The 13,088-nt window shown below is 38.5% G+C and overlaps 1 protein-coding gene across 6 annotated transcripts in view; it reads left to right on the top strand.

Moving 5' to 3' along the window:
- mri (mrityu) overlaps positions 1-13,088 on the top strand; it is an 80,703-nt gene that overhangs the window by 65,764 nt on the left and 1,851 nt on the right. For 2 of the 6 annotated variants that reach the window (XM_067273112.1, XM_067273115.1), the window contains 3 exons: positions 6,548-6,691; positions 7,005-7,247; positions 11,257-11,359. In XM_067273112.1, coding sequence (XP_067129213.1) covers positions 6,548-6,691; positions 7,005-7,247; positions 11,257-11,359 — 490 coding nt within the window. Of the gene's footprint in view, positions 1-2,574; positions 3,128-6,547; positions 6,692-7,004; positions 7,248-11,256; positions 11,360-13,088 lie in introns of those variants that run through there. The other 4 variants (XM_067273118.1, XM_067273114.1, XM_067273116.1 and 1 more) reach the window with 3 other exon arrangements.

The raw sequence follows: 13,088 nt of genomic DNA, 5'->3' as shown, positions 1-13,088 counted from the left end.
TAGCTTTATTAAAATTTAAAGAAATCGTTTGAATAGCCAGAGGATAGAAGAAATAGGTCGAGTGAGTTTTCTGGACGGCGTTCAAAAGCTTTCTGCTCTTGTTTTGTCACTTTTGCAGCACAAACACATGCATTTTTCTTTCATTTACAGTTTACTTCAGTTCAAATTTAATTAGCATTTTAATTTTTTGCCTGTTGATAGAATATCTCGTTAATCTTCGAGTTCTATGCCATTCAAGAACTAGCATTTAATGTGGTTCATTTCGTATTACTCTTAGATTAAGTTTCTTATCTAAAATGTTTATATTATTGTAAATAATAATAATAATAATAATAATAATAATTTATTGTTGTAAAATAAGAGAATTCATTACAAATAGTAATTTGTAAACATTCATCTTAAATTTTCAACTTGAAAATCTTCAAAATAGTCTTCTTGGACTCATAATTCAGCAATTTAAGAAAACAATCTGTTAATATATATGAAAGGCAGTCAGAATTGAAGTGTTTCTGTTAATAGTGCATTCTGTAAATGGATGACCCGGTTTTAATCTTCACCAGTGAATTGGCACTGTGGGATATACTCGATAAAATTTGTTACCTGCCAGAAAATGCAAACGAAGATGAGTTTGAGTAAAATCAAAGGCGGAAAAACAGGTTGGAGAATAGGAAGAGTCGTGTTTTTCTCGGGAAGTGGGAAACCGAAACGAGCCGGCATATTTAGTGGCCGTCTTTAACAAAGGACGAGCAGTAGGATACCAACTGATAAAATTAATTATTTTTTATGTTAAAAAAGTGTGCTTTGTTTTGATCTTTTTTAAAGTTGGACAGTAATGAAAAGCAGGAAGTGGCAAAGAGAGAAATAATAATGTAATTATCCTATATTTGTAAGTGTTATTAGTGAAAAATTGAGGATTCTAAGAATAAGTGTAAAAAATAGCCAAAGAAAATGAGAAATTTATCATGGCATTAATGAAAAATTTAATGTAAACTGTGTGATGAAACAGTGACCAGATAAAAATTTAATATTAAGAGAAAAGAGCAATCACGCATAAAGGTGGAGATCATGTGTATCCAATAAATGAAGACAGAAGCAGCTATTAGTCTGGTTAGAAATTGTTGCAATAATGAGAGTTACACGAATAGACAACTTAAACATTATTCTGCGTATGGTGTCGTCCAAAACCAGACCATCAACGTGTCGTGCGATTTCTGAATTGACCTGTACAGTACAGTGATATGTAAGAATAGTATAGTGAATATAAATTATTATTTGAATGAGATGAATGCATTATGTTCATCAAGCCAACTTAGCGTCAAATAATAATAGTAATAATTTACTCGATAATATAAACAGCCAAGCCAACGAAACACTTATCGGAAATGGAGGTCCTAAAAGCTTAGTAGTGTAAGGATTTACTATATTCCATTTGTTAGATTTTGTTTTAGGTCTGTGATTTCGTTTATAGTATCCAATTCAAAAAATTTGTTGGAAATTGTTTGTCACATATTTATTGTTTCAATTGTCATTTTAAATTACAAAAGCTGTATTTATCAGTGAACAAAAATACAAATACTTCATCAGTTGAAGAAACGTGGCTATATCGTATCGATACTACAGATATTTGGGTTTCCGGAAGTCATTAACATCTGGCATAATTTCAGAACAATGCCACGAGTGGGCTCAAAGGTTTCTTTAATTTTGAGCCCATCTAAAGAATAGTTTTTTGGCTTTCATCTGCATAGAACGGTATTGATTCTTGGACTTTTGCTTGGATAAATAGACCAACAACGAGCATAGTTTCTGGCAAAAAAACTTGCTTATTTTGGAGATTTTGCAATGGAGACCAAAATGATGGTTTCAGCCCATAATAATATACCCATATACAAAATTATATTATTATATGTAAATGGGTGTAAATTGTTTAGAATTTCTGGCACAGGTTTTATTTCTTCCAAACAGAAGTTAAATTGAAAGAAATGGGTGGTCCTATAGTAGGAGCAGTGACTTTAACTCAGATGTGCAAACGAAAGTTGTGAATTTCTCTGTTGTTACCGCTCCTAAAATAGCAATGGTAGCAACAAATGAAGATTTATGGCATTTATTTTGCAATTAGTCTTTATAAGGTACGGTGCCGCAAACAATTGCAAATAATACCTCTACGATGGGATTGACATTTTAACACATGGGCGCGTGCCCAGAATTCCTAACGAATCCACTTTTTAGGGGTCGCGACATTTTCGACGGACGCGGCGGCCCAGGTGACGTAAACACTCCAACGTCACTTCCCTCTTCGGCGCTCGGACCACCCTTTTTCGAAGGACCAACCGGATCGGGGCATCGATTAAAAGTGCCATTAGCCAACGTCATTAGAGAAGGGCGCGCACGCGAGCGTGTCCTTCCGAGGGATATTAAAGGAAAGAATTGATTTTTCGGCCGTGGCTTTTGGCATTTTAATTGCGGAAGAGTCCCGAACCGGAAGTCGAAGGTCGAGCCGCCGGAAGCGGCGGCCGAGGGGAGAAGATTTACGAGGGAGGAGGGGCAAGGGAGGGACGAGCCTCCCGCCGCCGAGCGGGGAGAAGAGGGCGCGTGACGGATGCGGAAGCGGCACACGCCCGCACGCGGCGCGCGCGAGATGTTGATTAATCGACTGGTAGGCATTGCTAGCGTAGAGAATAAATATCGACCGAACGGCGCCGTCTCCGTTGGCCGTATATGCCCCGGTCGAGTGCAATGGAGTGTAGACAATACTGTAGACGATGACGACAAATATGGTGTACGAATGTCTGTCGCTAGTCCCGATCGTGCTAAATTGCCCTGGATGGACCCCAAGCGCCCCACGACCGAAGAATGCGAGCACAGCTTCATCGACGACGTTCCGCTGCCTCTTCCTCTGCCAGACGAATGCTGCGACGACGACACGTATGAACAGGTCGTGCTACCGGAATGTCGGATTTGGGTCTCGAGTCACCGCTCTCTCACCAAACTAACCACCGTGGTCTTGTTCTTTATCGCTCTCTTCGTCATCGGATTTATCGTTCTCTCCCCTCTTTTACATTCCTATCTGTGACCTCCGCCGACACCTACCATATCACAGTTCCGTCGGATCACGTGACCTCCTCCTCAGGTACGTTCTCTCCCCGTACTTTTGCCTCTCCCTCCCCCTCCACTTTCGGGGCACGTTTCCCACCACAACCGATAAGTCCGTCCGATGTTCGCGCTTTGACATTTAACCTTAAAATTCGAGTATCGGCCGAGCACCTCCCGCCGTTTCTCGTCCCTCTGGAATCTGGGTTAATCGATCGACGATCGGAAAGGTTGCGATTCCTTTTTTCCTCCTCCGATCCACCCCTCTCCTCCCTCTCCCCGTAATGTTGTTTTCGAGTCCGTGTAGGTGTACCGATTGATTATTTTTTTAAAATATCGAACGGGGGTGTTGTTCGCGCCACCTCTCCTCCTCTTCCTATGCCGATACGTTCGAACCGCCGTCCTGTGTTTTTATCCGTTCGATTTCCGACCCCCCCGTAAGCGGAATTTTGGCATTTACGGCCTCGAAACCATCCGTTTGCTATCGGAATTCTGCTCTCTCCCATACCACTCCCGTTTTTTTTTTTTTTTTTGTTATTTCCAAAGGTGTTGGTTTCTCCTTTCTCTCTGCCTTGCTGAATGTAGCCTACACTGTAAATTGCTCTTCTCCTCCAAGCTTTTCTCTCGTTTATATTTGTGGGATCCGTGGACCCCTTTCTTTTTGAGCGTTGCCGTGCTTGCGCCCGTCTCCGTTTGGCCGGATGCCGGTTTGGTGAAAACCACCCAGACAGAACCATGAGAAGTTCTTTAAAATGGGATTTGTTCCATATTCTCTGGCATTTTATTCTTACCAGGGTAGAAAAGTTTTGACTAAAGATTTTTTAATTCCTATACATCTGTAGGAGGTTACTGATGACATAAAAAACATGCCTTTTGATATAACTATCCTTTATTTTTGTAAAGTCGATTATTTAAAATAAATTTTAAAAAATGTGTAACCACATTAGAATAAATTAGTGTAAATGGAGGGATTACCATAGTTAGTCGGAGTTTTTGTTGTTATCGGCTCCATTGTGGGACTTGTCTTCCTTTTGTTTCCATGCCCTCCTCTGTGAATGGAGAATCTTTGCGACCGGAAAACATTTCCTCCTTGGTTGTCAAATTTGAGGGACGACCACTATTTTGCGGCGGTGTACATTTTTATATAAATTATGCATTAAATGTCTTGTCTAAAATACAGAAATGTCTTGCCCTGGGAACGGAGTATTCTTTCGTCTCGGAGAATGTCCTAGTCTTTCCTATTAATCAAATGCAATAGAATCTCGTTAATCTAACCATTCCTTGCACGGAGGAGTAGGAAATTAGAATGTGTTGGATTACCAAAAATGTATAGGCCCAAAGCCCCTAAAATGTCAAATAATGTGACCCATTGCCCTTTGGTACCAATTTTTTATTCTTTGTTTTTGGCAGCAAGCAGGCAGGAAAACAAATAATACGGCTTGCCAAAATGCAACACTGTACACGGAAATGAAATGCAATTGAACGTGATGTGTGACACGACTAACATTCTCCCAGAAATGGAAGTGCATAGGTGATCACACTGGAGAGTAGGCCAGATGTTTGAGGGTTAAATTAGCAAGAGTCTACTATATTTAATAATGATACTAATTAAAGATTGATACCAAACTGTTAAGTATTTATTTAATGTAATTATGTATGTATATATCAAAAATATTTTATATTTAGATAATTTCCTTAATTAAATTTTGGGGTTATACAATTATAAATGTATCTAGAGATTGCTTTGTGTGATAAGTCATAAACACATTACATAATTTACAGTTATTAATGGATCTACTGTATTTAAATTGTTAAGAAATATTTAAATTCCAATTACAATTCTAATACAAAGATTTTGTTTTTTATATTGTTTAGATTATCATATTATATATTTTTTGATTGTGTAAACAATAGAGTTGTCGGTGTAGATGTATTCGGTTGCTAAAACATCCTAATAGCCTGTAACTACACTTTGAACTGTCTCGAAACCATCACGTGGTTCTCCTTGGTCGGATGCCAAAAATTTTCTGTCGCCCTCCGTCACGTGGACGACAACTTTCTCTAGTCGAATTGGAATTGGGAAATGTTTCGTTGTTAATTTCTTAGAAAAACAAAGAAAATACCTTTTCTTTATCGCATACTGTTATATCTTAATTAATTTTAAAGGTCGCTTCTATTCCAGAAGTCTGTTCTTGGCCTTGGCCAAGCTGTAAAACGTGGTAAACAATGGATACAAATAACACATTCCTCTAAAACTAGGATTTTTTTTAATTTAGAAAAGAATACGTTTGAGTCTCTATATGCAAAATAGCTCATTAAGATTTCTTTTATAGATCTGAATGTTTATTTTTTATCCAAAAGATACAAAGCAGAAATCGGTCTTTCCTTTGCTTGCAAAAAATATCTTATATTTAAATTTACCTTAATTCTTTTTCTCCCTTTCATTATTTCTATATTTAAATTGAGGATTATATTTATATTGAAGATATTTAAATTCTAATTGTACTTTAAAAATTCTCGATATTTGTAATTATTGGTCATTAAGTAAATTGCAAATAGGCAAATTTCTTTAGCAATTTCTTGTGTAATCAAGAATGAGGGGGAGAACTAAGTTATCATAATTTAAAAATTTCAATCCCTTTCTCTCTCGTAATTTATTAAGAATCTCAATATTTAAGTAATAGTCTTTAATATATTTACCTTCTTTGATAAAAACTGTAAAAAACTCTTTTGAATTTTTTAAAATATTTGCAGGTGCTTTGGTTTCTTGTGTGATCGGTTACATTGTAAGCCTAGCAGGTTTTAAAATTAGGCAGAAATTGTCTCAGAATATCTTCGACATAATTGTTTCCGAATTTACTCGAGTGTTTCTCGAAACAATTCCCTCGCGGCGTGGCAAATTAACTACTACGATGCCGCGTAGCTCGTAAACCGTAGTTTCGGCGTGCGGTTATCATCGATCCGTTCCGTTTTTGCAATTATTGATTTGCCGCAACCGGTATGGAAAAATATGTACTATGTATGGTATGCAATTCTTCTAGTCGTGCGATAGTGGATTGACATTTATGTGTTGCGGTACTTTATTCGGGCTTATAATCGAGAAACATGACAAAATTGAAATGCGAGAACCAATCTAAAAATATCAAATTTTAAAATTTGCCTAGTTGAATTGTTTTAACACTGTCATATTTCAGACAGAGGTTGGTTAAATTGTCTTGTATTGGGTTTTTTCATGGACAAAATTGAGAAATTTTGGATTCTTTGATGGTTTTATTCTCTTTGCCGACATGCTTAACATCAAAAAAAATAGGAGAAAACCAACAAATTATATTTCTTCTTTTGTTATCTGGCTAGTTTCAAGATATTTATTTTTGCTTATTGTCTTTTAAAATTTATTTATCATAATTTATGTGTAACGAACTTAAGTTTCAGACTCTAAAGAGTAACGATTCTTCGTTAGGTACAATAGTTCTCCCAAACTGAAGCCTTGTTTGGTCAGCCGTCTAGAACAGATCACTGTAAGTGGTGCAAGTTTAACAGACAGTGCTACAACAGTCAGTCCCTCCACTTCTAAGCTTGTGTATAACACAGTCCTCAGAAATAAGTAGGTGTTGATTTTTATTTTTTGTTTTTTTTACAAGAGAAAATTTACTGTACCATAAAGCACTTTAATAATTGTGAATTATTACGGTGCTTTTTGGTAATTTTCAGTTATTAAGGCTTTTCGGTGTAACAAAAAGTGAGCTTTCTGAGAATTTTTTTAAATTAAAAGTCTGGTCTTGCCAGATTTGAGACCAGTTTTATTTACCTCAAACGTTTGCTTCTGTTAAATTACGCGTCATATTAAAGATATTTTTTCTATTTTATTTTCAGGAAAAGCATACTAAACGAAACCCTTTTGTGATTTCTTCTTGCAGATCGTGTAATTATCACCCGCATCACCACATGGGTCCGGCTAGGAATCATCTACCCGATCAGTGTATTAACGTATCTAGTCTCATTTTAGATGGAGGCGGTGGCAGCGACGAGATGCCCGCAGCCAATCAGAATCCCATCATTCTTCCCAGTAGCGACGAGCGAATCACGTTAATTGTAGACAATACGCATTTCATAGTAGATCCCGCTCTGTTCGCAGCTCATCCTGACACCATGTTGGGGAGGTAAATAACTTTTTGTTTTTCTTTTTCCTCTCTTTTACTACGGTGCCAAGGGCCAGTAAATGAATAAATTAACCACCACATTTCTTATCGTATTTATCTTCTATATATTTCTTTTTGCATGTATACAGTGTGTATATAAAGTCCTAATCCCAGTAAGTTATAGCATATTACCTTGGCAAATGTATCAGAATGCATTAGGTGTAAGGCAACATAACATACTGATGGTGGATACTCTTGTCCACTGTCCTGATGTAGTTATTCTAGTTGGTCACAAACATTGCAATGACATCGTTTTTATAACACGCCACCACAAATTTTGCAGTTTTTTTTCTTGTGGGGTTACGTAAAGAACAGTGTCATCGACATGCCTCTTCCATGTGATCTATACAAATTGCAAGTGAGAATTGAAGAAGCTGTAGCCATGGTGACACCTGACATGTTATCCAGAGTGTAACAGGAGTTAAAATACTATATCAGTGTTTGTCACATTACATGGGCCTCATACAGAGTCACTGTAATGTAAACATTATATGAATTGTGGAAAAAACTGTACATCTTGTGCAATATCCATTGTGTAACTCATAAAACATCGGCTAAATGTATCAGGGTATTTGACTAAGAATTTGAGGTGGACATTCTTTATAGACACCCTGTATAATATTTTTGTTTGTGAATACAAAATTAATGCTTAATCAATGCTTGCAAATATAATGAACATTGATGAATTTTGAAAAGCAGTAAATAAATCATTTCAACACATCAACTGATATTTAAACATGTCTTGCAGACAAAACTCTATAAGTTAGATCAATACTATTCCTGGCACATGTTCTTTTGTCTCTACAGTGTAGAGATACAAGAATACATGAGCAGATTGCAAAAATATATTCTCAAAATTAACACGCTGTATGATGATTAAATTGTTATACTTTGACAAATGATTTTTCCTATTTAAAGCATAAATTACAATAGAGATGCACAATGAACTACAGCCAAGCCACTACATTTAATCATTATACTAGGTGTTTCAAGTGATGTGCCAAAGACCATTATTTTGCAGCAAGTGCTCGTGCAAGTAAGTTTGAGATAGTTTCGTGAAGGAGGAGAATAAGATAAACAGCAATGGAAGCCATAAAACTTGAGCAAGAAATCAGAATTGTGGAGCATTTTTTAATGCATGGGAGGGTTGCCATCATGATATACTGAGCCGCTAGAATTGAGCAAAGAGGCTGCTTTGGAGTTCCCAAGATATTTTATCAGTAAAATTACCTGTAGTATCATAGAGTAGCATCTGTCAAATTTTGCACAGGAAAATTGCAGGAGTGTTTCATTCAAGATCCACATGTTTTCAAGAGATTCCTAAGGAATGGAACAACATAGAGCTGATGTGGCAAATGCAATTCTCAGTCTAATTGATGACAAAGTCACAGATGCTCAATTTGTGATTTTTGGGTGGGGTGCACTTCCATCTAGAAAGATTTCATTTGGCAAAATTATTTATTCTAGGCCACCGAAAATCCCCAGAAATTCATATAGATGCCCGTGCATCCTCAGAAAACAACTGGACATCAATGAATCACCAAGGCGTAATTGGACCAATATTTTTCCATCAGACAACGAGTACCACTATTTATTCCAACATCAGGAAAAACGAAGTTTTACCATTTTTCATCCAGAAAAATTTTCAACGTGAACAAAACATGGTTTATGTAAGACCGCATACCACTAGGATCAATACAGAACTTTTCAGCATTTTTGGTAATTGCTTGATATCCAACAAGGGGTTCCAGAGGGACACAGAAGGGATTTTTTTGTTTGCCAAATCCGAGTCTTTGCCACTACTTCCCACGGACCTATGTGAAGGACAGCATGTACAAGAAGAGCTTGAAAAACCATTGGTAATCTAGAGGAAGCCATTGTAAATGTTTCAAAAAACACTTGTACGAGATTAAAAGTTACACCCTCGAAAGTGATTTAAAATTTTTTTTTCAAAACAAGTAGTCGGTGATCGTGCCAAAGGTTGACACTTCCCCAGAATGTCATTTATTCCGAAAAATAAAACAGGCGTGTTTTCACGTGGACATCTGATTGACGAGTTTGCGATACATATATATACTGTATGTATATTCGATCCATTTTAAATGTTGAATTATGGAGAATTTCAATATGAAATTCTTCATAATTCAACATTTAAAATGGATTTAGATCGTGTAAATAAAACTGTATTTTCATATTCTAAGTATACAGTGGGTGATCGGTTAACGAACATAATCCATTCCAAGACTTTGTTCGCTATCCGAATTCTTCGTTAACCGATTATCGATTTACCATAAGTTTTTATGGGAATTTGATTAATTCGTTCTGGAGACCCCAAAAAATAAAAATTATATACTTTCTTACTACGTTTATTTATATGTAATAATAAAAATACATATATACACAGTCTTGCACTTTTATCGGTCATGTTTTGTGGGGTTAAAGAATCTGTCTAATGTCGATTGCTTTTCTCTCAGGATTTTTCAGAAGTAATTAATAGCATTGTAATTGTAGAGATCCCTAAGCCTATTAACCTCAACCTAGTTTGGATGCCATTCTAAGACGTTGTTCTGACATCCTCCCACTTCTTCAGAAGATCTTTAATAGCAGATATGGGCATTAATCCTCTTTTTCAGAAGAAAACATATCTCGCCGAGTTTCTTGGTGTTCTGTCGTAAGATCAGTTTCAGGTTCCATTATGAGTTCTTCAATGTCCTTTATTTTTCAGATGTAATTTTTGTTACTCCTTTAGCTGCTTGAATCTTCTTGATTATACTGTGTCTTTCTTAGATAAGATTGAACTGCGGCCAACTGTAGACCTGTTCGAGCCATACTGCCCAGCAACATCAGACATCTTCTGCACACACTCTACCTTTGCTATTATACTCTCACTTTTCGAAAATAAAAACCGATGCAAAGCTTAACGAGTGCTCGCCCGACAGTCTCGCGAATATTATAAAAGAATTGCTTCTGTCAGAAAAAATAAAAGGCAGGAATTACAAGGGAGAGTTTCAAAGTTCGGAGGAATACTATCCGATGAGTATTTACCGGGTTAAGCGTCTCCCCCGATCCGAAAAGTTCCGAATTGTTGCCTAGAGACAAGGGAAGATCAATCGGTATTTATTATTTTACGTCGCTTCTTGTCTTTGTTCTGTGAGGTGTTCGTTGTCCGAACATAAAAATTTTTCGCAAAAGTGTTCGTTAACCGATCACACACTGTACAGCTCTTTTATAATTGTGGGCCAAAGATGTAAACGTTACCGACGGCGGAAATTAACATATGTCGATGGGTGTTTGTTGGTTTAAAAGTTACGCACCGAGATGTTAAAAACGAACGAAACATTAATGCCAATAAATATCAAAACAAAGGGACAATTTATTGCGGAACAAGGGCACAGTTTACAGGAACGTTTAGTACCCGGTAGGATTTCCTCTTGCCTGGATACACGCGGGTGCCGTATTCTGTCAGGCACAAGATTTACACAGAAGTGGCCAAAAGTAGCATCCCGGGGACTTGTAGAGACCCGAGTTCGGGAGATATTACGTCTCCCTCCCGAATAAATCAGGTGGGTAAGACTCCCGCCATCCAACAACGAAGTAAATCATAAAGCTATTTACGTCATTTTTCGCCTATTCCTCTTTTCAAAATTGTGTGGACACATACCGCTTTTACCCAGTAAGAATTTTGGCGGATTAAACTGACTTACTGTGCTCTATCCAGGCTTTGACTACCACGGACCCGAGAACCCGTTTTTTAACTGTGTTTCTTTGCCGGGTCTTGTGTTGTGAGGGGCGGTCTAGCGAGATGTCCCCGCCGTCTACGCGCAACGCCTTTTTTAAATGTAAAAACACAAAAAGATTATTTCGCGTATTAAAGGGTTGAGAAATTTTTTCTTAATTCTCTGCGCCATGTTTTCTTTCGTATTAATTAATTTGAAGGTGGAGATTTTGACGTTTTTCTTTTTTTTTGCAGGATGTTCGGCTCCTCTTTGGAAAACAATTTCACACGTCCAAACGACAGAGGAGAATACGAAGTGGCGGAAGGAATATCCGCCACGGTCTTCAGAGCCATATTGGTGAGTGCCCATTTTTCCTATTTAGTTCGTTCCCGCCAAAAAGCCCTGGCTATTTGCCGACGTCCTAAATGAGAGGCGCCACCGGTGGCGGGCGAAACCACCCAACGCCGGTAACGATGGCGGGTTGGCGCCCGGCCACGTGGAGTTTTCCGGGTTCTCTTCACCTTCGTGGCTTCCGAATAGAGGTCGGTTTCCTTCGGAAAGTCTTCCCGGGATGCATCTCCCTTCGACAGACGGCCCACCTGTCGCCTTGTAACCGAAATGAATCAAACCGTAAAGGCCGCGAAACCTCACCTTTGGCCTCTACCCCGTTTGGGAGGAGAAATTGCCACGTGTCTGGCGTCCGCCGATAAATCGTTTCCGGACGTTGGCCAATCGATTGTATTAACCGTGCCACCATTTGTCTTTCTTGCTTTTTTTCTGGCGGTGGTCCAGAAATTTTCCGACGAGAACGGAAGAATGCTCTGTGACGTAAACATAGTTTTCTTTTTCTTTCCCATTCACTCCAATTTGTTTATGGTCTCGTTTTCCGATTCCGGGGTCGGAAGCCTTTCAGTTTATACCCGGTTTCCGCTAGGGAACGGCTCTTTATTGGGCGATTTGGCCCCGGAAAAATACTTAAAAAAATCTTCCGGTTTCTTCGATTCTGTAATTGTTTTGAAAATAGACACTTAGCTTTTTCCTTCCCCGAATCTTCGGTATTAATTAAAACACTACAGTTTTTTACATTTTTGAACTCGGCGCCTGGAGACGTCGAGAAATGAAAGAAATTTGGGGGGTTTTTTCTGTACGTACAGATGTTAGCGTGTGATGGGGACGATTTTGTTCACCACTTCCAAGCTTAATAACTCTCGCAGCTTTTGTCGAAACTTTCCGGAACGTTGCGGTTTTGGTGTAAAAGGTGGAGTGGGGGAGATAATAGAGATTATACTCGTTTTATAAAAATCGTCTCTACTATCAAAATTAAGTTTTTTGCCATTTTGTAATAATTAATTGTGTAAAAAGTTATTAAATTCCGTAGCAGGTGGCACCGCACGCAATTTTATTTTATTTCTGCCGTGGATATTTTTACGCGCTACATGTGGGTTCAAGGGCTGCCCAATGATTCCGTGGTAATTGCTGATCTTCCCGTTTTTACAAACGACACACTTCTTTGTGTTTTGTTTTCTTCTGTTTGGGCCCAATTGCCAGACTTTCCGAAATCCCGTTTAAAACGAATCCCGAGAGTTTATTTCGGCCTCCTTATTCGAGAACGTACAGTACCTGGGATTTATATTGATTCCGCCATTCTTCACCCCCGTTTTTACCGGAATTATTGGCGGATTTTTCAAAAGTACTCGTGAACGATAAGGACCCCGAGGACAAAGTGGGGTCGTCTTCCAGAGGGTGTCACCCGCCGTCGAAAAATTCCACCTCTATTTAGCCACGTTTACGCGTCATACCGAGATCTCGTCGTCGATCCCGGGCGACAATTGTTTTCTCCCTTCTTTTCAGCGGGAAGTTCAAAAATCGCCTGTATGTTAGGTCCGTAATCTCGTTCGTGTTTCTCCAGATTGAGGCGGGAGGGTGGTACCCCTCGACCGCTTACGTCACTACCCGCGTATGCACGTGAGTCTACGTCGATACGCGCTAAGGGATGTCTAAGAATGTCGGAAAGTCTTTCTGTGCTAGGGGTCTCGTGCTAACATGCCGTACGTTGTGGCAACGTTCGTCGTAACCGTGACGTGCT

Source organism: Centruroides vittatus, unplaced genomic scaffold (genome assembly GCF_030686945.1).
Source record: "Centruroides vittatus isolate TY-2023 unplaced genomic scaffold, ASM3068694v2 contig_461, whole genome shotgun sequence".
Lineage (NCBI taxonomy): Eukaryota > Metazoa > Arthropoda > Arachnida > Scorpiones > Buthidae > Centruroides > Centruroides vittatus.
This window is presented reverse-complemented; position numbering and strand designations above follow the sequence as displayed.